The 27219-nt window shown below is 33.6% G+C and overlaps 1 protein-coding gene across 9 annotated transcripts in view; it reads right to left on the bottom strand.

Moving 5' to 3' along the window:
* The window catches only part of EPHA5 (EPH receptor A5), a 343473-nt gene that overhangs the window by 91696 nt on the left and 224558 nt on the right, over positions 1-27219 (bottom strand). For all 9 annotated transcript variants that reach the window (XM_058722409.1, XM_058722411.1, XM_058722410.1 and 6 more), the window contains one exon: positions 2471-2595. In XM_058722409.1, the coding sequence (XP_058578392.1) occupies positions 2471-2595 (125 nt within the window). The remainder of the gene's footprint in view (positions 1-2470; positions 2596-27219) is intronic.

The raw sequence follows: 27219 nt of genomic DNA, 5'->3' as shown, positions 1-27219 counted from the left end.
TATACCATATTAAAATTTACAAAAAAAAAGTAAATAAGGAATGTAAACCTTAATTTAACAAATTATTTTTGGATACATCATGCATTTAAATTGTAGACCTCTAGAATTTACAATGCAATTTGGACTACTACTCCCAGAAAAATAAGAATCAGTGAGGATTATTAATGTAACCACATTTTCCTTGATTTACCGTATTATTTTTTATAACAAATAGTATAAATGAGATCCCAACACAATATTTTTAAAAATTTTATTTTTAATAATCTGTCCACCCACTGTGGGGCTTGAGCTCACAAAGTCAAGATCAAAAGTCACATGTTCCATCACCTGAGCCAGCCAGGTGCCCCTATCCCAACATAATTTTGTCTCACGGGTATTTGAGGATATGTTTTTTATGAAATAGAAGTATCTTCATTTATGGTCTCTAAGGATCAAATAGTCATTTGTAATGCTACCAGCAAGTCATTCCTAGAAGGATGACTACTTCAAAAGTAGTAATTAACAGTTTATTCACCTATTTAGAAAATCAATATAAGAACATTTTATAGGCATTCAAAACCTAGAAAGGATGTGTAGATAGCCCCTTTGTCCCCCACTACTGTTTTTACCCTCTGTCATTATCTTTTGGTAATTGTTAAATCAGCGAGTGAAATAAGCAATTAAAAAAAAAATCTCGATGGGGCACCTGGGTGGCTCAGTGGGTTGGGCCTCTGGCTTTGGTTCAGGTCATGATCTCATGGTTCATGGGTTCCAGCCTGGCATTGGGCTCTGTGCTGACAGCTCAGAGCCTGGAGCCTGCTTCAGATTCTGTGTCCCCCTCTCTCTCTGCCCCTCCCCCACTCACGCTCTGTCTCTCTCTCCAAAATAAAAAACATTACATTTTTTTAAAAAAAATCTGTATAATGCTAGGCATTAATTTAACATATTTCAATGTATTTACCTATACTCTTCCTTCTACACATGTACACAGAATGTTGAATTTTTAAGTAACTTTCATTAATAGAATATAAGTACTTTTTCTGATATTTTTGCATTATTGCTAGGAAAACCACTTATTCCCTCTCTCTTTTCCGATGTCCTAGCCTGGACAATTTCTGTGGCATTGCAAAGTAAGTTTTTAACTTCTTCCTACCCTCTTCACTATCCCTCTAAGAGAAGGAGTAATGGCTCCATGAGGTTAAGGAAAGCAAATTGAGCAGGTGTGGCTGAGTCCTTTCTTTTTCTTTTGGGATCTGCTTCTCTGCATATGTTTCTAATCTTTTCTACTCCTACTTACATAGGATACATACTCTCAGTCAGAGTTTCCTACCCATCAGTGATAGTCTGGTTTGAGCACACTTCTTTTTTTTTTTTTTAAATTTTTTTTCAACGTTTTTTATTTATTTTTGGGACAGAGAGAGACAGAGCATGAACGGGGGAGGGTCAGAGAGAGAGGGAGACACAGAATTGGAAACAGGCTCCAGGCTCCGAGCCATCAGCCCAGAGCCCGACGCGGGGCTCGAACTCACGGACCGCGAGATCGTGACCTGGCTGAAGTCGGACGCTTAACCGACTGCGCCACCCAGGCGCCCCTGAGCACACTTCTATATCTCCTCTACTAGAAGCCAGGTTGTTTTAAGGAATGTTTGCTATTCAGATCCAGACTCACTAAAAAATCAAAGTAAAATGGGGGTGGGAAGTGTAGGAAGACCCCTGGTGACTACATATCCAAGCTATATCACCTTTATATTCCATCTGTACTATTTCTTTATCAATAGCTCACTTGGTTGTGAATTCAGGAAAGAGGAAGAGGGATAACTATTGCTTTTAGATCTCACAACTATTATGTCAAAACATGCAAGAGTGGGCCTAAGGAAAAAAGAAATTGAGAAAATGTAGAGAATGTGAGGCATACAATTCTGATTTTGTGCCCTCAAATTTTAAAATAAAGTTTACAATACAGTATTAGATTTTTGATATGGATTTTAAAATTATATTTTATATTCATATCTTATCTACCCATATCTCCTTAAGAGCATAGGTATTATGCAGCGTTAATGGCCATAACCATATGTGTTTTTCCCTGTCGTACATGGCAGTCACTGGTGAAGGTCAAGAACTTAAGTGCAACACCTCAAAATGTCCCATGACTTCATTTTTTAATACTGTGAAACCTAGTTAAGCTGATTAGACTCTATGGCGGTAGTGTGCATCATAAACTATTCGGCATTAATGGAATACAAATAGAATGCTCCCTATACACGTCTAGCCTCCATAATCATGTCATTGATTTACACACAAAATTGCAACATACATTTCTAAAAATTGGATAATTGCAGTTGTTAAAAGTGAAACAAAGAAGGAGGAGAAGGAGAAGGAGAGGAAGGGAAGGGGAAGAAGGAGGGGAGAGGGAGGGTGAAGAGAATGAGGAGGAGAAGGAGGAAAGGAGAAGGAGAAGAAGAAATGACATTCTTTATTCTATTAGTCTCACCTTCTCAAAATATTTAATTTCATACTCCAGGATGATTCCATTGGGACGATCTGGCTCTTGCCAAGACAAAGAGATACTGTTTTTTGCAATCTTCCCCTTTTTCACATTGGTGACTGGAGAGGGGGCTGCAAAATAGTATAAATAAAGAATTGCATGATTAACAGAGTCCTGAAATTACAAGGTAGTATAATTTATAATGGCATTCTTAGTATATAATATAATTATACACTAACAATTTAGCAAAAAACTGAATAAACAATTAAATTTTCTTTTAACCTGAAAACAATTTTACTTTCTCTACGTAATAAAAATGTTTATAGATTGTAAAGTGTGTTACAAATATAAATCAAGTATCTTGAGAATTTTTTTAAAACTATAGTCATATAGAATCCTACATCTACATTTTTTTCTTTGAAGTTTAGAAACATAAATGAACTATCTTACTCTTCTTATGGAATAAAGATGTTTTTGATGACCTTATATATCTTCCAAGTTTCTAAAATGTATTGACTCTGTATAATATATCCCATTAAGCTAGTACACATGATTATCTATATTACCATATTTTCACAACATTAAGATTCTTTTATAATTTTGTAATGATATGGGTCCTATAATCCTTGATAAAATCATATCTTAAATATAGTGAGGTTTGCCTTCAAACATGTTATTAAACTTGTAATATTTCTTGAAAACAATAGCAGAAAAAAATCTGATCTGAAAGATTTTCCTCTAAAGTAAGGAGCAAGAAAATGATGCCTATTCCTACAACTTATATTAAATACAATATTAGAAGTTATAGCCCCAGCAATTAGGCAAGAAAAGGAAATAAAAGACATCCAAATTGGAAAATAAGTAAAAGTGTCACTATTTGCAGATGACATGATACTTACTATATATAGAAAAAGCTAAAGACTCTACCAAAAATGCTATCAAAACTAAAATTAATTTAATCAAGTTCCAGGATATAAAATGAACACACAGAAATCTATTGTGTTCCTATACACTAATAATGAACTACCAGAATGAGAAATTAAGAGATCACAGCTATAGTTACATTAAAAAAGATAAAATACTAAAGAATAAAATTAATCAAAGAGGTGAAAGGTCTGTATAAGACACTGAAGAAAGAAATTGAGGACAACACAAATAAATGGAATGATATGCTGCACTCATGGACTGGAGGAATTAATTTTGTTAAAATGTCCACACCACCTATAGCAATCTACAGATTCAGTGCAATCCTTATCAAAACATGAATGACATTTTTCATAGAATTATAACAAATAATCCTAAAATGCATACAGAATCACAAAACACACCAAATAGCCAAAGCAATAACAAAACTGGGTGTATCGTACTTCTTGATTTCAAACTACACTACAAAGATACAGTAATCAAAATGGTATGATACTGGAACAAAAACAGAAATATAAATCTATGGAATAGAACAGAAAGTCCAGATATGAATATACACATACATGGCCAATTAATTTATGACACGTGAAGAAAGAACATACAATGGGAACGGATAGTCTTTTCAATAAACCAAGTGAAAGGATGAAACTGGACTATTATCTTGTGCCATACACAAAAATTAACTAAAAATCCATTAAAGACATGAATATAAGATTTGAAACTATAAAACTCCTAGGAAAACATAGACATTATTCTTAGTGATGTTTTTTAGATATTTTTACCTCCTCAGGCAAAAGCATAAAAGCAAAATTTTTAAATTTTTAAAAATGTTTATTTATTTTTGAGAAAGAGAGAGAGAGAGCAAAGTAAGGGGAGGGGCAGAGAGAGAGGGAGATACAGAATCCGAAGCAGGCTCCAGGCTGTGAGCTGTCAACACAGAGCCCTACACAGGGCTCAAACTCATGAACTGTGAGATCATGACGTGAGCTGAAGTCGGAGGCTAAACTGAGTGAGCCACCCAGGCACCCCGAAAAACAAACTTTAAAAAAAATAATAGGATTTTGAGGCCCCTGGGTGTCTCAGTTAAGAGTCTGACTCTTGATCTCAGCTCAGGTCATGATCTCATGGTAAATGGGTTCGAGCTCTGTATCCACCTCTGCGCTGATAGTGGAGAGCATGATTGAGATTCTGTCTCCCTGTCTCTGCCCCTTCTCCCCACCCCTGTCTCTCAAAATAAATAAGTAAACTTAAAAATAATGGACCTACATCAAACTATAAAACCTTTGCACAGTGAAGGCAACTATCAACAAAATGAAAAGTCAACCTACTGAATAAGAGAAGTTACTTGCAAATGATATATCTGATGAGGGGTTATATGCAAAATATATAAAGAACTCATACAACTCAACAACAACAACAACAACAACAACAGCAACAACAGCAAAACATAACCCGATTAAAACAAAAGTGGAGAGAAGACTTGAAGAAACTCATTTCCAAAGAAGACACACAGATAGCCAACAAGCACATTAGAAGATGTTCAACATCACTAATCATCATAAAAATGCACATCAAAACTACAATGAGATACCACTTCATACCTGTCAGAATAGCTATTATCAAAAGGACAAGAAATAACAAGTGTTGGCAAAGAGATGAGAAAAGGGAACTCTCATGTACTGTTGGTGGATAAACTGGTACAGCTGTTATGAAAACAATATGGTGGGGTACCTGGATGGTTCAGTCAGTTAAGCACCTGACTTCGGCTCATGTCATGATCTCACCACTCATTTAGTTCGAGCCCGGCGTCGGGCTCTGTGCTAAAAGCTCAGAGCCTGGAGCCTCCTTCAAGTTCTGTGTCTCCCTCTCTCTCTGCCCCTCTCCCACTCATGCTCTGCCTCTTTGTCTCAAAAATAAAGAAACGTTAAAAAAAATTAAAAAGAAATAAAAAGAAAACAACATGGGGATTCCTCAAAAAATTAAAGAATAGAACTACCATAATGTCTAGCAATTCCTCTTCTGGGTATTTATCCAAAAAAGGGTGAAAACACTAATTTGAAAAGATCTTTATGTTCATTGCAGCATTATTGACAATAACTAAGATAAAGAAGCAGCCTAAGTGTCCATCATTAGATGAAAAGTTATAAAATATGTTATATGTTATACTATATATGTTATACACTATAAAGATATATATGTATGTATATATATATTTACTTATGTGATACATATGGTATATGCCTGGTATATATGTATGTGTATGTTTGTGCGTGTGCATGTGTGTATATGTGTACACACACATGGAATATTAGCCATAGGAAAATGAAAGCTTGTCATTTGTGACAATGTGGATAGACCTAAAGCGTAGTATACTAAATGAAATAAGTCTGACAGAGAAAGACAAATATGATTTCACTTATATGTGGAATTAAAAAAATAAAACAGAAAACAGAAACAGGCTAAATGATACAGAGAATAAACTAGCAGTTGTTAAAGAGCTGAGAGACAGGGAAATGGGTGAAATAGGTGAAGGGGACTAAAAAGTATCAACTTACAGTTATAAAATAAATAAGTCAGGGGGATGCAATATAATCAATAATATTGTAATGAGTTTGTACAGTGACAGATGGTAACTTGACCTATTGTGATCATTTCATAATGTATAAAAATATTGACTATCTTTTGCACTTGAAACTAATATAATATTGTATGTCAGTTAAAGTTTCATAAAAAATTCCTTCATTTCCATCTCCCTCAAATATTTTATTAGAAGTCACAATTACTTACGATGTTCATTGCTATCTGTCAGTGCCTATTACATGGCTTTCCTAATGAAAATAGAAAAATATATGCTATTTTAGATGTGTCTGGATTCCAATAATGTGGATACTTGATTTAACATCCGTTTTGTCAATCTATGGATATTTGTATAGATTCTGGGTGTGACAATACAAATATGTGATGGCTAGTATCTTTCTTGATGTAAGTGATCATTACCTTTGCAATTTTTAGCTTTGATAAGACACAGGAAAGACTATCATGGACTAATGAGTGGTGTGCGTGTGCACGTGTGTGTGCATGTGTGTAGAGAAAAGGAGAGTAATAATATATATTATATATTATATGTATATTATATGTATAATGCACATATAAGGTAGAAAAGATGCCAGCCATAGGGAATAGTGTATAGCCAGAGTCATAGCCCTATCTGAACAACATCAAACATCTGGTGAGATTAAGTTATAGATACCTATATGCAATTTACATATTATATATAGAATTTAGATATACTTTATATTATAGCATACATATGATATATAAATATATATAATTTACTCACTAAACAGTAAAAGACAAATCCAAAACTGCATACAAGGATTCACATCTTCTGGCACCCTGTATCTTTTCTTACTTCATCTCCTGCTAGCTCTGTCCCGGCTGTCTGTCCTTAGGGCACCTCAGACACACTTCTGCCTAAGGACTTGGTATTCCAGCATCAGAGGTGCTTCTCACCCTGACTTCTCCAAGGCTTTCTCCCTCTTCTGTGGTTTTCTCACTGAGACCTTGTCTGTCCACTCTATGATTTGAGTCACCAATTCTCACCCTTGCCCCTCTCTCCTCACCATGCCCTCTGCTCCTTCAGGATTTTATTTTTCTCCTTAGCTCTTGTACTTGCAGTACCTGATACACATATCTGAATTACAGATTTGTTTTTTTCAATCCCTCAAGTAGAATGTCATTTTTATGAGGACAGGGATATTGTTTATTTTATTCATTGTTGAATTCTTATATCTAGAACAATGCCTGGGATAGAGGAGAGTCTAATATATATGTATGGAACAAATGATTGATAACAATCAAAGTGATATCTATAAAACCTTTTAACATTATTTTATTGTGTCAACAAAATCAACTATGAAACTCAAGGGTTGAAGTATGTCTTTCATACACATACTAAAATAAATGGAAACAGATACAACCTGTAGGAAACAAAACTTAGTTAACTGTCTAGTGTTTCATATACCCATAATAGGGTGATAATGACTTTGTAACTTGAATGTGTAATTTTTTATTCTTATAATCACAGGCTTTATGATATTCAGGTTCAGAGGGTTCATATATTCAGTTTTATCTTGTTTTCTCAAACATATCCAGTTCCTCAGAGTTTTCTGCAATAATAAAGAACGCTCACTGTGCATATAAACCAAAATTCTCTAAAAGTACCTTTGAAATTGCAGTTTGTTTACTTTTATGGAAATTGTAATTGACAGGTAGTTCTCACAGTCATATTTTGGCATAGGTTCAAAGTCCTTATTGGTTTCCCAATGAGGGAAAGTCATGCCATAGTTGGCACTATGGAAGAAGCATCCAGAAGACAAGGAAACAAGAAAAGAGTAAGCTATGGACTCTGTACTTTATCATAGTGTTTATAGCAAAGTAGCAAATATACAGAAGTAGAAACAAGTTACTACAAGTAGTAACAAGTTGATGATACTGCCCCTTTTCTATTCATAAATTGAATTTAATATGTATGCTCCATGAAGGTTGGAATTAATTTGGTTTAGCTCACTGCTATAAAAAAAAAAATTCCAGAAAGTTACTTGGCATCTAGAAATCTCATAAATATCTGTTGAACAGGTGCATGGCTGAATGAATGGAAATACATACATGATCATGTATGACATCATCAGACAAAACTGAGTTTGTCTCATCTTAAGTGCATACACTAGGATCTTATGATTTGGGAATTTGTGTTTTATTTTAAAATTTAACCAATCCTTTAAAAAAATAATAAACCATTTCAAAGTGAGGTTATCAACTAAATATTAACATAGATATAATTAGCCTGAAGTGGAATACTTTGTTATTTACCTCCATCAGAGTTAAACAGAAATTGTGTAGCTTTCAAAGATAACTCTATTTAAAAAGCACCATTGTTTTCCAGACTGGGTTTTCTCAGAGACTAAATAGCATTCTTTACAGCTTGGTCAGCGTAGGGAGAGAAGACCACACTCAGGTTAGAATAGTTTAGGAGTAAAGTTCAGAAATAATTTCCTCTGTGACAACACCTCTCTGACTCATTTGGGTAAAGCTGATGAAAGTGGGGACACTGACAGCTCCTGAGGACATAATGATGATGCGCAAATTATGGATGGCAGTGCTTTACTTTTGTAAAGTATTTTACAGATATTACGCACATTAAAATGACTGCAATTGGCGCCTGGATGGCTCAGTCAGTTAAGCACTGGACTCTTGATTTTGGCTCAGGTCATGATCTCAGGGTGGTGGAATCAAGCCCCTGTGTGGAGCCTGCTTGGGATTCTCTCTCCCTCTCCCTCTGTCCAATCCCCATTCATGTTCTCGCTGTCTCTCTCTCTGTCTCAATAATGATAATGATAATAATAATAATAATAACTGTAAGCAGATTTGTCAGCATCAAGGGCATGTTTAATTTATGTTAGTCATCTTCCCACTGATACCGTTAACTCATTCTTTACCTGTTGGAGCTTTCATGAAGTGAGCATGGCACAAAATGAGAACGATGACTTAGAGCATTTCTGCTTGTAAACTTTGGTTGAATGATGTCAAATCATAAAAGTATTACTGCCATAGGGTAGGAAGAACAAAAATACTAAAGAAATCACGTTGTGAACAGAACAAAACAATTTATGTAACTTCTGAATTTCACATTTTGGGTCTGTGAGAACATTCCACTTGTTTCTGTATTACAGCTTCAGTGGTGGAGCTGACATTTAACTAATAGTATGATAAGCAAGGTACTGATCCTTCAGGCTAGTTACAGTTCCCATTATGGGTTAATGTTTTTGTCTGTTTAATTTATTTTAATTTAAAATATTTTTACATTTACAGAAAGATAATAAAGAGAGTACAGGAAGTTCCCACATATCCCACACTTAGTGTCTCCTATTAGGAATATCTCACAACAGTGTAAACAGTACATCTGTCACAATTAATGAAATTATACTAACACATTATTATTAACTAAAGTCCATACTTTATTCCGATTTCCTTAGTTTTTATTTATTATCTTTGTTCTGTCCCAAGATTCCACCCAGTATACGAGATCACATGGTATAGTCGCCGTGTCTCCTTAGGATCCTCTTGGCTGCAATACTTTCTCAGACTTTGTATGATTTGGTGCTTTTGACATTTTTTTTTTCAGTATACTGATAAGAATTAGAATACCTCTCAATCATTATAGATTTGATGTTTCTCTCATGATTAGAGTTATGAGGTTTTTGGGGTAAAGCTCCTTTTTATTACATCATATCAAGGGTACATGCTATCAGTATACCATCACTGTTAGGTTAACCTTGATTGCCCGACTGCAGTAGTGTTGATCAAGTTTCTTTTTCCAGTTTTCCATACTTTAATCTTTGGAAGGAAGTCACTATGTACAGCCTGCACTTAAGGAATGGGGAGTATACTGTACTTCCTTGAGGCCAGAGTATTTGCATAAGTTATCTGCATATGAGATTTGTCCATTCTTCCTTATTTGTTTGTTTGTTTAATCACATATTTATATCAATGTAAACGCAAGGAATTTTTTTATACATTGGTATAAAATCCAATACTTTATTTTGCAACTCAAATTGTTAAAACTTTGACCATTGATTTACTCTTTCAGTCTCTCTGATACACCCTTATCATTGTGGGTTTGTTGGTTTTCATATATATATATATATATATATATACATATACATATATGTATATATATATATACAAATATTTATATATAAATATCATATATATATTTGTATTTAATATATTTATATTATATTTATATTATTACATATTATATAATATATAATATATTATAAATATATTAAATTATATTATTATGGTCAGAGTGGGAAGACCACACTCAGGTTAGAATAGAATATATAGAGAATATATATAAATATATACATATTATATAATAATATAATTATATATAATATTATATATATTATATAATTATATATTATATTATAAATTAATATTTAATTTATATATGAATATATAATATAATATAATATATATTATATATATTTTATTTACTTTATGGCACTACTAGATCAGATGCACCCAGTTCTAGAATCAGTCCTTTCTCCAAAGAGTGCTGGCTTCTTCTATTGGAGAATGTTATTAGAAACCAAGATCCAGATATGCTCTTTGCTACTGGGGTGTCATGGCTTCTCCTTTCAGGTCATAGAGCTGGGAACTAAATGTGTTTATGTCAACCTATGTATATCTATAGATATATACTTATATCTACATACATATGAATATTAAATGAAACATGAGTATATACTGATATTACCAACTCTAATCAGTTACTACACAGGTCATCATAGCTTCCACACTAGTTATTTATAACCTCACATTCCAACAGTGGTTCCAACCATCTACCGAACATTTACTTAATTGTTCAATTCTAGTATATATGTCTAGTGGTTAAAGAATTGCTAATCTCTGTTTGACTTATTGATAATGATATAACTAGAAATCACTAAAATCTCAGCAGCTCAAGCAATGATATACAAAACCCTGCCATCATTATGTAAAGGAGAATGTGTCCTACCTCTTCAAATAGGAAACCTAGCTTAAGGTACACTATCCCCACATGGAAAGAGTGCCATGACATAGCTTTCAAGTCAAACAAAACTGGCTTCAAATCCTTTGGCAGCCAATCATTTTTCTAGCTGTGTGATCCTGTTTAGGTTACTTAACTTCTATAAATGTCCTTTTTATATTTAAAGTAGTAACAGTGATACAAACTCATCTTTTTGTAATGTTGAAATATGATTCTCTTTGTATAATATCAGATATAGGGTGGGTGCCAAATAAATACCCTTTGTAATAATATCAGTTGTAAAATATCAGTCAGTTGTTTCAGAAGACTTCAATAATGGATTCTCCATAATTCTTAAATGATTCCATCAATCAAAATCATTTCTAGCCTCTTCTCTGAACTTGTCACTGTTCTAAATGTTGGGTGAGATCAAAAGGCAGAGTACCTGTAGAGAGATGTTTTGATATTCTACATCCAGTGAATTTCATGAATCTATAGAAATAAATACTTATAGGCAAACTTCCTTGATAATTATAGATTTTTTTATTGCACTGAAAAGGTTTTGAATTTTGAAGTGACTAATAGTTCACTTAGGATAGAATGTCTATAAAAATAAGAGAATGAATATGATGAAAACATAAAACGTAATTGTGTTAAGTGGAATAAGAAAATACCATTCATCAGTCACTTACCCAATGTTATTTGTGTAGACAAAAATAGATTATAGACAGAACCATGAATTTATTACTTGTATTTAAAAATAATATATCTCCATGCATTTGACTTATCTACCTATATTTTGAATCTTAAAGCTTTGAGAAAGCCAAACAAGACAACATTGAAATCCTTTCAGTCTGTGACAGTCCATGAATGTGTTAAAACTTCCTCAGACGGCACTTCTTTTACTCTCCTACAAAAGTCCCTCTACATGAGTAATGTATTAGTTATTTGCATACAATTTCAAAAAAAAAATACAAGTATCTAATAACTGATTCTGAGGTCAAAATTTGGACATCTGGGTTGTCACTATCTGCCAGCTGGAAGCCACCCCTTATCCCTGCCATGCATAATTCATCATATTTAGGAGCTTCTTATTATCCAGGTTGGCCTGGACCAATTTTTCCTAAAAATATCGATCATTAATTTTCTTTCCAGGAAGTTCTGAATCAGGTGGTCAGACTGGGGCCAAGTTTTAATAAAGACTCTCTAACTGAATCATTTTACTAGTAAAATTTGGGAATCACTAATGGTAAACCATGTTAAGATTAGTTATTTTTTTAACCTAATTATATAAATTTAGAAAACTGAGGTTAGAAACTGGATTAGTGCTAATGTTCTGTGAACTGCTGCTGTCCTAAACCTTTAGCTCACTATTATTTACTGTTATACCGTGATCTCTGTCACCATATTTGTCTTTCTTCATTTGGGTATTATTCTTTCTTATATTTAATATTTTCCTGATCCATTAGTATTTTTGGTAAAGATTTGTTTGCTCATTCATACATAATCTGGTTTAGTCCAACTACAGTATGCAAGCTGGCGCAGCTACTCTGGAGAACAGTATGGAGGTTCCTCAAAAAGCTAAAAATAGAACTACCCTACAACCCAGCAATTGCACTACTAGGTATTTATCCAAGAGATACAAGTATGCTGTTTCAAAGGGACACATGCACCCCCATGTTTATAGCAGCGCTATCAACTATAGTCAAAGTATGGAAAGAGCCCAAATGTCCATCGATGGATGAATGGATAAAGAAGAAGTGGTATATATATACAATGGAGTATTACTCAGGAATCAAAAAGAATGAAATCTTGCCATTTGCAACTACGTGGATGGAATTGGAGGGTATTATGATAAGTGAAATGAGTCAGTCAGAGAAAGACAAAAATCATACAACTTCACTCATATGAGGACTTTAAGAGACAAACAGATGAAAATAAGAAAAGGGAAACAAAAATAATATAAAAACAGGGAGGGGGACAAAACAGAAGAGACTCATAAATATGGAGAACAAACTGAGGGTTGCTGGAGGGGCTGTGGGAGGGGGGATGGGCTAAATGGGAGAGGGGCACTAAGGAATCTATTCCTGAAATCATTGTTGCACTATATGCTAACTAATTTGGATGTAAATTTAAAAAAGTAAAAAAGGAAATTAAAAAAAGAAAAAAATAACAAAAAAAATGCTTCAAACTGAGCCTTTAGAGCATGTGAGTTAATATTTGGATAGTGCTGAGAACAATGTTTGCAAAGAGCAGAAATTATGCCAGTTTTAAAGCTTTAGAGTAAACATCTATTATTTGAAGGTAAAAAATAAGATTTTTTTAAATTAATGAGAAATACAGTTTAATCAAATTACAAACATATCTGAAGTTGTTAAAATGGAAAAGTAAGGCATATGTTTTGAAATATATACACACTCACTACATATTATGTCATAAATTTTGTATCTCATATTATATACAGAATATAAATTATACATATACACACACACAAACACACACACACACACACACACACACACTTATTCTACATATAATATATACTTATCACTACGTTGTCATTTGATGCTACTGGACCAAGAAAAATAACTTCAGTGCATTCTCAACACACCTGGTATCCAGGCTCTCTTCTAAAGAAAGAGGGCATTTTAGCAGTTTCTTTCTCAAATAAAAATTCAATCTGCTCATTCAGACAAAACCTACAATCATTCCATTTTAAGAGCCTGCAACAGGATCTTTTGATATATGAGCTCAGTGAAGTTTTGAAAGACCATACCACAAAAACCTGGCCTTAAATGTCAGTAGTTGTAGAGAGATGATATCCTTTTTGATAAAAAGAACCTATGAACTAAAACGTCCCATTAGGTATGGTGTGTTTTTTTTTTCAAAGACTTGAAAATCATAAGATATTGAAAATTAATTGTTTTCAGTAGGAAATAAAAGCAACTTAATTGCAAAGAAGTAATTTTTGGCATGATCAGACTTAATAGTATTAAACCATATGCTTCAAATATCATTTTGAAGTCATATTCACAATGGTGTTAATTAGAAAAGTAAATGGCAATAATAAAAATAGACAACTATATCACTGGCATTTATAGTCACCATTTTCCAAAACAATCATGCAAATTACAAAAACAAATATTAAATGTAACAATGTGTAAAATGACAACATGCCTCTGTCTGCATAACAAAATTAATCCCACATCAAATAAATTATCATAGAATTTGTTTTCCATTTATTCCTTATTACTCTGTAATGGAATTTTTAGTACACAAAGTGGCCTTCATGTCAATGATTATTTAATCTCAATAACCACAGCACCCATTTTATGAGAAACAGAGTTTAAACAATTTTTACAGTATCCTTTAAAAAAATTATGTCTAGTAAATGATGTGGCACAGTTGGAAAACCTTAATCAACCCAGTATTATTCAGTTACATTATATTCAAGGACTATAGTTCTATGTATAATTTTCAATATTGTTTATCCATATTAAACCTTAATAGAAGGTATGATATTGAGTTTTTTAGGTGGATACATAGTAATTAGGTTAACACACTTAAAATTCATATTCTTTTTTTCATAAAAAGTAATGTCTTCTTACAAATACGCATTATAAAAGGACTTAACCACAGAAAAATCCACTAACAGTAACAAAGACATACAGTGGAAACTGCAATTTAAATCTTAATTACTTCAAGATTTTCACAGTCAAAACTAGTCTGATCTAGCATTTTAAAGAATAAAATAAATACATTATAAATATAAGTAGCTCACGTTTTATCCTTTATCATTTCCCATTGTTCTTAATTTTACATAGCTATGCAAGTAACAAGAATTATTTAATTCAACAAAAATCATGATAATAAGTTATCATTTATTACTTACGGTTTTAAAAAATATATATTAGATTCCTAATATATCATTAAAATTCAAGGCCACCACAACCTCTTTCTCTAATATATTCTCTCCAAGGCCATCTGACAATACTCCTTTAAAATCTGAAATTGTGCCAGTGGAAACAAACAAAATTTAAAGTTTATGACTACAAAATAACCAGAGAGAACTGAGTGATACTTATCAGCGGATCTCATAAACATCCCATTCACATATCTTAAAATAGTGTAATTTCTAGCAGTGACATGACAGCTTATAACTAGAAAGAATACAAGATTAGTGATTACAGCTAGTCAACCTTTTAAAGTCCAGAGGAAAGCCAAATCAAGATATTCTGTTCCAAATTAGTAATGCTATCAGATATTTAATTTGTTGGTCCTTACCATGGGACTAATTTTCAGGGACTCAAATCCACATATTCTCCAAGTTGTGGAAAATCTTAGCCAATATTCAAGAGGCATGTAAACCCGTTTTGTACTTACAGTTATCACACAGAAATTCCGAAGGCCAACAAAATAAAGCACTATCCATTTGTCATCAGAGGATCAAACGACATAAAAGGTCCATATTTTTGGTTCCCCTGGAATAGTAGTTTGTGTTCACATTTACCAAAAAACAATATCAAACAAACAAACAAACAAACAAAATTCTGGTTGTAAAATGCCCAAGATGATATATTTTGTAAAATTTCAGTTATTAGAAAGAACTAAGTCCAAAGTTTGCTTTGACAAATGTTTAACAAATGTTGGCTAAACAAATGAACAAATACATTTATGGATGTATAAATGGATAAAGCAGCTATTGTAATTACCTCACAATGGAGACATATTGCATTTATAGTAAATATTATGTGCTTTAAAGTCTAAGCACTTTATACACATTAAATCATTCAATCCTTCTAACATCCTTAGGAAGTAAGGACTAATACCATCCCCTTCTGAAGTACCAAGAAGTTAAGTAACTTATCCAATCAGCCCATCAGGAATTGGCAGATCTAAGAAGTCTAGCTTCAGAATTTGCATTCTTAAATAGTGTACCATAGAGCAATGAAAGAATCTTTCATAATAGAGATGCTACACTCAGTACTTACTTGAGCATCAAATTATATTAAAGATTACTCACAATATCTAATTTTCCTTTACCTAGCTCAATGTCTTAATTTTCATTCAATTCCTATAGTGTCTTCCAAAGCTGATTACAGAAAACAAAATGTAAACAACCAATCTGTAATAAAAAAAAAAAAATAGGCAACCCTTTATTGTCGTACACACAATATGCACTTGGTGATATATAATTGTGTCTATTCTGAGTTGCATAACCTAAAGCAATTGTTCAAAACAATTTTATTTTTTTTTTAATTTTTTTTTCAACGTTTTTTATTTATTTTTGGGACAGAGAGAGACAGAGCATGAACGGGGGAGGGGCAGAGAGAGAGAGGGAGACACAGAATCGGAAACAGGCTCCAGGCTCCGAGCCATCAGCCCAGAGCCTGACGCGGGGCTCGAACTCACGGACCGCGAGATAGTGACCTGGCTGAAGTCGGACGCTTAACCGACTGCGCCACCCAGCCGCCCCTGTTCAAAACAATTTTAACTACCCTAACACACCTAGAAGAAAACATACAAATGTGTGAGAGCTCCCTATATATACTTCCATACTGATGAAACCTAAAAATTTTCTTCTTAGAAAAAAGCCCTAAGGTAAATCACAATCTTTACAAGCATTAACGGTACATAGGTAATGACTGCTCTCCATGTGTGACACTACAGACCAGATGGACTACGGATTTTGAGCACTTTTTTGCAAGCTAGATGCAATTCAGTCTTCTCCGCCACTCAGAAATGCACAGTTAAACTCTTTGAGGCAAATATTATCATACAGAGAACCATGAATATCCTCTAATTTATATATATTTAATAAATACATATTTCACAACGTTGAAGCTTTAGGGTAAATAAATAATAACTTGCAAGGAGTTACACTGGAACAATCAGGGTCTGTGCTACAGAGTAACACAGAAAGGATGTGGAAGTGTCATGTAAATCTCTCCTTTCTATTTCCCAGCATATTCCTTTCCCCAAGTCTCAAACCATCTACCTCTCTCTCTATCACAGGGTCTTTTAAGAGGCCCCCCGAGGGAAAAAGAATGGTATCAGAAATCCTCCACTCATCGTCCTTCCCTTCCTTCTTTCATAATTGCTGAAAAACCAGTATGTGTCAGAGACTAGTCACTTGGATTATCGCAGTCAACAACTCCACGTGTCCTGGCAAGTGATCATAAAATTGGAATATTAAAAATAAATTATTTGGGAGAGTATTATACACCACAAATACAGAAAGTTATACTATTCCTCTATTTACCTGCTTCCCAGACTACATAAGTCTTGAGTACAGTGAGTGGCCTAATTTGTCTTTGTATCCTCTGTTACTAGAAAAAAGATAAGCACATGGTAGGTGCCTAAGGGGGGTTGGGGGGTGGAATCGAATCAATCAAGAAGTCGGTGAAACAAGAAACTGCTACAAAATACTGTTGACAAGTGGTGACGATGTAATATCATCATTAAAAACATAATAGAACCTTGGTTTTTCAAAATCTATGGGTGAGACTGACAAATGCCGTTGTTACTTTTCTGTTAGCTTTTATTTAAATGCCAAAAGGGAGTAAACTTGAGTTCAGTTAACCTTAACAAGTTCATTCTCTCTTATGAGTAAAAATGAAACCAGATTAACAAATTCTTATGAATAGAAGGGACAATCAGGGCAGGTGAAAATTACTAAGAATTACAATAAATATAATTTTATTGTGCTTTTCAAAGACATGGTTATACATAATCGCCTGTTATGCAGAAAAATCACTATACATACAGAAGTGAAACAAGGCATAGACATTTGTGACCCAACAAAATCATTTAAAAATAGTGGAAGCAAAGTTCATTTGCATCTCTTTATAATGTCTACAGTTAATTAGTGGAAACAACAGTCAGGAGATTTCATAAGTTCTGGTTGAGAATTATCTCATGTAGCCCTAGATTGCCATGTTGAGTTCTTCTCTCAACTAAACTTTCGTCATTTTTCTTCATCATTGACATTAGTCCATTAGCTTTCACTTTCTACTACTGCTTTTATATCTGCTAGAGCATACTGTATCTTATTTTTTGAGAAAGCAGGTAAAAAATGTTATACAAATTGATAAATTTATATAATATATAATACACTAATACATATGTAAATGTATATGTGCAAATATAAATATATGCATATGTAAAATATAATGCATAAATATATATGTAAGTATATTTAGTGCATCTATGTTTTCAGTACTAATAGCTCATAAGCAGTGAAGTTAGGATTTAAACCCAGATATGTCTGATTCTAAAGATAACTCACCTGCTACTTCTATATATAAATGAGGCATACTTTGAATTAATTTTACTAAACATCTCATTATATAGATATACTTATGAATATATATTATATATACACAGGTTATATGTATTAATATACCATATGTATATATCTGAATATATGTATGTTACACACACATATATACATATATAATAATAATAACTTCACCCACTGATTTCAAAGCATCATATGTAATTAAGTACCTAACCCAAAGCAAAATAAGGAAATATTAGGCACAATTTAGGACTGAAGTAGATTCTTTATAGTTCACTAAAATACCACATGATGTTTATTTTTAATATAGTTTTTTGTATTTTTGTGACCTTAAAAATGACTTCAATAATATAAACATATTGCTTGTTCTGTAACAATAGAATCCAGACATAATCAAGGTAAAATTTAGGGAAGGCTCCATATTAAAAAGTAATACATACACAACAAAATATTCCAAGGCCCTAATTATTAGACCTTAATTTGGTGAAACCAAGACCTAAGACCATGCTAATATTTTTGATAGTTCCTTAGAATGTGTTATGATAAACATACCTTGGCTACAATATTGGCATATAATGCTTGATTTCATTCTCCCAGACAGTCAGACACAAAGACACATTTTAACATAGCCCTGGCACGACACCCTATTGTATATGTTTCCTATTACCTGCCATAACTACCACATGCTTAGTGACTTAAAAACAAACAAACAAATGTATTCTCATGAAGAGGGAAAAAGTCTAAAATAAAGGTATGGATAGAGCTGCATTCCTTCTGAAGGTTTCAGAAAGAAATCATTCCCTTGCCTTCTCCACTTTCTAGAGGGTTCCACTTCCGTGTCTCTAGCCCCTTCTACCTTCCAAGCATACCACTCCAGCCTCTGGTTCCACAGACATATCTTTCTCTACTTCTAACTCTATTGCCTCTTTTTTTATAAGGGCTGTCGTAATTATATTGGGCCCACACCAATAATACAGGGTAATCGTTCAATCTTAAAATCCGTAACTTAATCACATCCACAATGTTCTTTTTGTCATGTAAAGTAGCATATTCAGTGATTTCAGGGACTAGGATAGAAACATTTTTGTAGGGCCATTATTCAACCTACCACATGTATACATATTCTGTATATAATTTGTTGGGTTTTATCTGTATCACTTTATAGGCTTTGCCTTTCCACATAATAATATGTTTTAAGGCAATATATTTATGATAACATCTCTGTTATGGAACTGTCAAATGCACCTACTGAATTATATTTTATATACGTATTTCCAAACACTTTCCATAGAGTTACTTAAACACAGTACATTAATATCTCAGTTGCATTCATTTATGCAGGTTTTTTTTCTCGAAAATTCATCGAATTCTCTTTGAAACATTACAAAATATTAAAAAAAAACATTCCTTTGCTTCACCTCCAAATCACTTTTCCATTCATAACGTGCCTTCTACAGAAATTACTACAATCTTTCATCAAATGTTTATAAATTCTAATTGAGGAAGCAGAAATTTCCCCCTTGAATTAAATTGTAACGTTAAAACTAAAATGATTACTAATATTTATTAGACCATGAAGTACCCAACCCAGGGAATGCTCTGTTCAGAAGTAATTTTTGTGACTTTTCCAGTTTCTTCAATTAAATGCTCCAGCCAGACACAATGCTGTATTAAGATATAATAATTAAAATGAAGTATGTAAACGACACAACATAAAAAATATGGGTCCCTATAATTTCTCCATTATCTTCTTATCTTCCTTGTATACAAATTGTGGCATATAGAGGTAAAGGAATTTATTTATTTTTTTAATTTTTTTTTCAACGTTTTTTATTTATTTTTGGGACAGAGAGAGACAGAGCATGAACGGGGGAGGGGCAGAGAGAGAGAGGGAGACACAGAATCGGAAACAGGCTCCAGGCTCCGAGCCATCAGCCCAGAGCCTGACCCGGGGCTCGAACTCACGGACCGCGAGATAGTGACCTGGCTGAAGTCGGACGCTTAACCGACTGCGCCACCCAGGCGCCCCTAGAGGTAAAGGAATTTAACATCAACAGCCAATATTACATTATAATGACCACATAAAAGAAAAGGCAAATCGAATCTTGACTATAATTTCCAAATCGTGACTAACACTTGGTCCTAAACTAAATAAGGACCCTAGGCAAGTTCATGAACTTTCACAATGTTTTATTAACACATAATTAATCACAACTTATTGTCATTGAGAGTTTAAGATTTGTGTCACAGGTGTTTTGGATCAGTATTTGCTTTGTATCCACTGTTATAGGTTTCCCAGCACAGAGAGGAAGTAGTTGCATTGATTAGACCACACCTATGGGCCAAGAATAATATTTGCAGAATTTACTTGAAGAAGTATGCTTGAAGGCATAATAGTTGTAATACCATTTATATGGTCTTTTTCATCTTCAAAGGATTTTTTAAGTGTAGCACAAACTAAGAAATCAAAATATTACAGACCTTGATACTAACTCACATGACCATAGAGAGCTGGGATATCCAACTGGATTGACAGATCCTAGAATTATTCTGAAGCATTTTTCTAGAGATAGGCTGTTTACTCCCTACTCTTTGTTCTCTGAAAAGTTCTGATGGTTACTAAAAACAGATCAGAGAATAAGTAGAACTTCCATTCTGGCTCTGCTACTATCTTAGCATTAGGAGTAAATCACTGAGCCTTTTTATATGTAAAATTAACATTGTAGAGCAGGGTATCTCTGCTATTTTCTCTGATACTTAAAAAAATTCTATAAGCATAGCAATGAAGTACTGGGAGGAAAAAGAAAAGTCCTTCTGGAATTGATCAGAGAAGCCCTGATACATGGTAATGTGTTTTGACCATCAGGCTAATTAAATATCTGCATTAATGAAAATTACCTAATCTAAAAATTTTTAAACATGTTTTTTTTTTTCAACTCTTGGGTCCTAAATATTTGTTATACTGTGAGTATTGAATTTAAACACTTCATCACCTGGTAATAGACACTATATTATTCTCAGTGGAGAAGGATAACAGCAGTTAATGTAATAGTTTGATACAAGAACAAGTTCTATTTATTGAGACCAACTAAGCAGCTTTAGAGAGGAGAGTTGCTGAAATCGACCTATAGTTACAGGACGTAGGTCATTTGGGGTAGCTTCATCTTTTGAGGTGAAGTTGATCTGATGAAATAGAACTAGAAAATGTGGAGACTCTATACAGACAATTTTAATGAAATTATTTGTATTCTTCAAATATAGTATTTAATATTTTGGAGAAATGTTTTTGTTTTCTGATCAACTATTTATCAAAGTCTACTAATGTAGTGTTACAAACAAGAACAAAAAGTGTAACTAATCAAGGGATAGACATCTTCTTAGAGGCACTTTCCTATTAAATCTATATCTGTTCCCTTCTATTTTAAAACTCTACTTAGACAATACAGGGGCACCTGGGTGGCTCAGTCTGTTAAGCATCTGACTTTGGCTCAGGTCATGTTCTCGTGGTTCGTGAGTTCAAGCCCCACATCGGACTCTATGCAGACAGCTCAGAGCCTGGAACCTGCTTTGGATTCTGTGTGTGTGTCTCTCTCTACCCCTCCCCTGCTCGTTCTCTGTCTCTGTCTGTCTCTCAAAAATAAGTAAACATTAAAAAACATTTAAAAATACATTACTTACACAATCCAATGGTTTATTTCCTTATAATTAAATCATCTCCATATAAAAATGATGGAGGTATTCATGGGGTGATCCAGAGAGTCTGATAAAACAAAACAAAACAAAACAACCCCAAAGAGGCTGATAAAACAAAGATAATTTGGCCCCACATGTGTGTCAGAAGTTCCCTAACTTGAGACAAAATTAAATATTTTTCATTTCACACTATGCATGAAATTCAGTAAAATATTCTTAGATTCAGTAGCACTGTAGATATTTTTAAATGTGCATATTTTAAACAGTCAAATCAGCATGAAATCATACAAATATAGGAATTACTGCAACCATACCTAACTTTGGCTATTTAGACATGAGATTATCTATCCATAACTAACTTGCACCTACTGGGACTTGGAGAGTTTAATGACTTTTTGATCAATTACATAATGCCTAAGGTTGTTTTTTCCCCATAATTCAGTACTCATCTCTTTTCTTTTTATCCTCTCATGAGTAAATGGTACCAGGCTTTTGATCTGTATATTTCCATCACAATAACATGGTAGGGGAGGAAAGAAATCTCTTTTTACAGTGTTCATTGCCAGGAATTTATGAATGATGTGCTAATTTTTGTAAGTGTGCCTAAATACAGTGAAAGGGTGATTTCATGAATATTTACACAAGATAAAAATATATTTAAAAAACAATATTTTCACTTTCCCTTTTTATCCACACATTACAAAGACATCTTTCTCAGACTTATTCTAGAATCTTAGCTCAGAATATTCTTGCGAAGAAGGCAAACAGAGCTGTCATACTGGGCTTATAAATTCTCACAAAGAATCTCTGGCTTCCTGCCAATCAAAGACTATTTCTTATTGTATTCAGTGGCCATCAGTCCTAACAAGTTCTGGGAAACCTTTCCAAGAGGGCCTTAAGCCCTCTTAAGAACATTTGTTCTTCATTAATAAAAAGACATCAAAATTTTGGATAATCCATAAAGACTAATAAAAGACTTTCCATTTTTATTAAATATTAACATGATGCAATTGATGATATTTTACTAAACTTCACAACCAATGATACTTTTATAAAAAAAAAAATCTATAATTAAGAATTGACCTAAATTTCTGATGTAGAAGCAAATTACCAATGCTGCTAACGACAAGTTCATTCACAGGATTTCAACTCTGTTACTTCCCAATATGAAACTGGATTCCATCTTGGATTCTAGAATGAATTTGGAATCCAACTTAAGTTCTGTCCAAAAGTAGTGGCATCAGAAATCCTACTAGTGTCTTACTGTATTCATTTGTAAGATTGGGATTATGTTTGTCTCACTTAACTCCAAGGTCATAGGTATTTGAAGCCATATTAAATTTAATATTGACACAATAAAAATCTCTATATTAAAAAACATATTGATGTACAGAGCTAAAATTTAAGCATCCATTTCTTTTTTCTTTCCTGTGGTGTCTTATCAAATCTCAAAGGCTTCATACTGGTCCCTTTTAAAAAAGTGTCAGAAAGAAATCCTCTGGTTTCAGAATTGAAAACAGTATTTATCTGTTCATAAAACATCATAGTAGAATCATTCTTCCATTTAATTAATTACTTGCAGAGAAGCTACCATTTGCCAGGCACTATTTTAATTGCTGGAAAACAGCAGTGAACAACATAACCAAGTCTCATGCTTTTGTGAAGCTACATTCAAAATACTATTGATTTATCTATAAACCATTAATGTAATGATCAAGAGACCACCAAGAATAATCATACCATTAACTCAAATATTCTAGTGATATCAGTTAGTGTATCACATTTGTTTTTTCAACCTATTCTTACGTGAATTCCTCCCCCCATACCCCCCACATCAGTTAAATCAATCAAGCAAGCTCATTTACCTCTCAGAATTATATATATGAATATAATTATCAATGTAAATGTGAAAGTATATACATGTATATAAATATACATACATACATACATGTATATATTTTTATGTATTTTCATCTTGTTTGGAATGACCTCCCATATCTGGCTTCTAAAATATGAGCTGAAGACTGTGGAAACAAAAAGGAAGGTAGTGAATAACCACATGGGATTGAGGAGCATTATGAAAGAATTTAAATAAAGAAATACGTGAGCTAAAGCTTAAAATGGAAATTTTTCCATCAGATAAAAAGGGCAGGGACCATTTGGACTGAAGGAATATAAGTACAATGACTAAGTGCTAAGAAAATGTTATATCACACTTTGTGATGTTTGCATGAAGGATATGCATTGTAGGCAAAAGCAGGAAAGAAAGCTGGAATAAGAGTTAAAAACCAGATAATATGCTGTATCACTGATGTTATAATTAGGATAGTTTGTATTGTAATTGTTATTATTATTATTAAAATTTTATTTTTGGTGTAAAACCAGTGCCTCCAATAGATTATGAGCTTTTGAAGATAGTGACTGGTCTTTTACAATTTTATTTTATTTTATTTTTAAAATATTTATTTATTTTTGTTTTAAAGAGAGATACAGAGTATGAACAGGGGAAGGGCAGAGACAGAGGGAGACACAGAATCCAAAGCAGGCTCCAGGCTCTGAATTGTCAGCACAGAGCTGACACGGGGTTCGAACTCACGAACAGTGAGACCATGACCTCAGCCAAAGTTGGATGCCCAATCGACTTAGTCATCCAGGTGCCCCAAAGTCTTCTACAGTTTTACGCCCTACTTCCTGATACAAGCAATTGTACACAGGAATCACTTGGTAAATGTTTGTGATTGCTATTACTAACACTGCTGCAGTTGGTGCTGATGGCACATGCAATTTATTTCATTGTTATTAAATAATGAAATTAATACAATTGCTTAATAACAATGAAAAGATCTATAAAAATCAAGTGAGATTGAAATGGCTTGGTGGAGACTGCTTTCAGTTGGGACTTGAATGATAGGATATGAATAAGTAGAAAATAAGAGAGAAAAGGAATTTAAACAAACAAACAAAAAAATGTCCAAAGGCTCATATATGCAAAATAGCAAAATGGAGAAAGTATATGCACATTAAAGATACTGTCTTCTGGATTGAAGTACTTCACTAATAAATGTTTGGATAATAAATTTAGATAGTTACGCCAGGTCCAAAGTACTAAAGATTTTGTAAATTAGACTGAGGTTAAATTGTATTGTAAATAAGAAAATACACATGCACACGTACATGTGAACATACACACAGTCTATTTGCACAATTATAAAGAAACTACCATCATGAAAATGGCACAGTAAGATGATATCCCCGCCAAACTGTGTAGGATATCTGGGATGGAAAGGAGATTGGTGGATCAAATGAGGTGGTAAGAAACCATAAAATCATTGCTCTTCATAGGAAAAGAAGAAAAGATAATTGGGCCCTGATCAATTGTACTATCTTTTCTTAAATAAAGTGTGTTCTTTTTCCAAGGGAATTACAATGCTCTAACTGCTCAAACTCAAACCCTACAACCACTACCCCCAGATAGCTTATGAAAAATAATTACATACCCAGTTGAAAACTTCAAGGATATCATGCTCCCTATATCCAAATATTAAACTGATCACAAATTAATCACAAATTAAATCGATTACAAATATCCACTGAGTCACTTTAAGTTGTTTTTTTTTTTAATCTTTCCTCATCTTTATTACAATGCTACCATAGTTCAAGGCCTTGCAATCTTGCTAGACAACTTAAACTGCCACTAGTTGGTACAGGGTTGTCATCACCTATGAAGTTCAAAGCCCTTAACTTGGCATACAAAGAGCTTGACCCTATGCTTCTGGTAACACCTTCTTTCATTACCCTATCAGACGCATGTTATGCCAGCCATCAAGATTTTTCTGTTCAACTGACTGAGTACAACATTTCAAAAGTCTGGAGGCCAACAGTAAAGACAAATTCCACAGAGATATCAAGCATGTTTGGAACTGAAAAATTAATTTTTAGAGTTAGCTACAAGATGGCTAGTGGTTTGAGACTTAAAAAAAAAGAAAAAGGAAAAAACCCCCCCAAGAATATTAGCTTACATGAGTAAAAAATAAAAAGGAAATTAAAATTAAGTTATAACCTCAAGAGATTATAATATTGTATAATTATGAAAGAGAAGTGAAGACAAAGAAATCTTGCTGAGTAAGAGGCTAGTAAAAGAGACAGGTGGAGGGGCGCCTGGGTGGCTCAGTCGGTTAAGCGTCCGACTTCAGCTCAGGTCACGATCTCACGGTCCGTGAGTTCAAGCCCCGCGTCGGGCTCTGGGTTGATGGGTCAGAGCCTGGAGCCTATTTCCGCTTCTGTGTCTCCCTCTCTCTCTGCCCCTCCCCCGTTCATGCTCTGTCTCTCTCTGTCTCAAAAATAAATAAACGTTGAAAAAAAAAAAGAGACAGGTGGAGATGGTTTATGTTATAAACAGACGAAAGAGCTTATATTCATACACGCTTGTATAAACTCTACTCTGAATTCACTAAAACACAGCAAACGCTTATGTATACTAACCGTTGTAAATCCGAAAACAACCCCATGAGGTAGGTACTGGTATTGTGCCCATTTTACATATGGGAATACTGAAGTAGCAAGAGGCTACTAAATGGTATTGGATTGATCGAAGCCGGAGAATGTGAAATCAGAGTCTACATGTTTCATCACTGATGCTACCATTGTATATTGCAGGAGTTGTGTCTAGAAGAGGCAGGACAACTTGGAATACTTAGGTACTTCAGATATGTACAAGTTGCTTTATATTCCTTCAAGAAATCCAAATATTTAGCATCGTAGTATTGCTTAAACTTATCATACCAGTTAGGTTAGTCAATGCATATTTTAGTTGTTTCTAATTCCTAACATAAATGGTACATGATCTTCATTCAACATAAAAAAATTTTTCTTCCCCGCCCCCCCCAACTATGAGATAGCAAGAATCAGGATCCATTACTCTTTAAAATTCTACATAGTCTAACAGTTCTTACTTGCAAAGGCTGGTTGAAGCCTCTTTCTTAAATCTGAACAGAATTACAAGATTCTGACAGTAAGTGACATAAAAAACATTTGAGTTAGGAAGAAAATGTATGTGAATCCATGATCAAGTAACCATAATGCAGATAACAGGGTATTTTAGCTTGTCTTCTTAGCAGTTTGAACTGATTATTCATGATCTTTTTCAAAACTATCCTGATTTATTTCAGTAATTGCAGTAGCACAGTTCAACTTGTGTGCGATATGCATTTATTAGTCTATTTTCTCTTATGTTTGCATTTACCAAAAGGAAAGCAAAATGAT

This window comes from Neofelis nebulosa, chromosome 3, assembly GCF_028018385.1.
Source record: "Neofelis nebulosa isolate mNeoNeb1 chromosome 3, mNeoNeb1.pri, whole genome shotgun sequence".
NCBI classification, from domain to species: Eukaryota; Metazoa; Chordata; class Mammalia; order Carnivora; family Felidae; genus Neofelis; species Neofelis nebulosa.
Note: the sequence above shows the minus strand (reverse complement) of the source record. Positions and strands in the feature narration are given on the sequence as shown.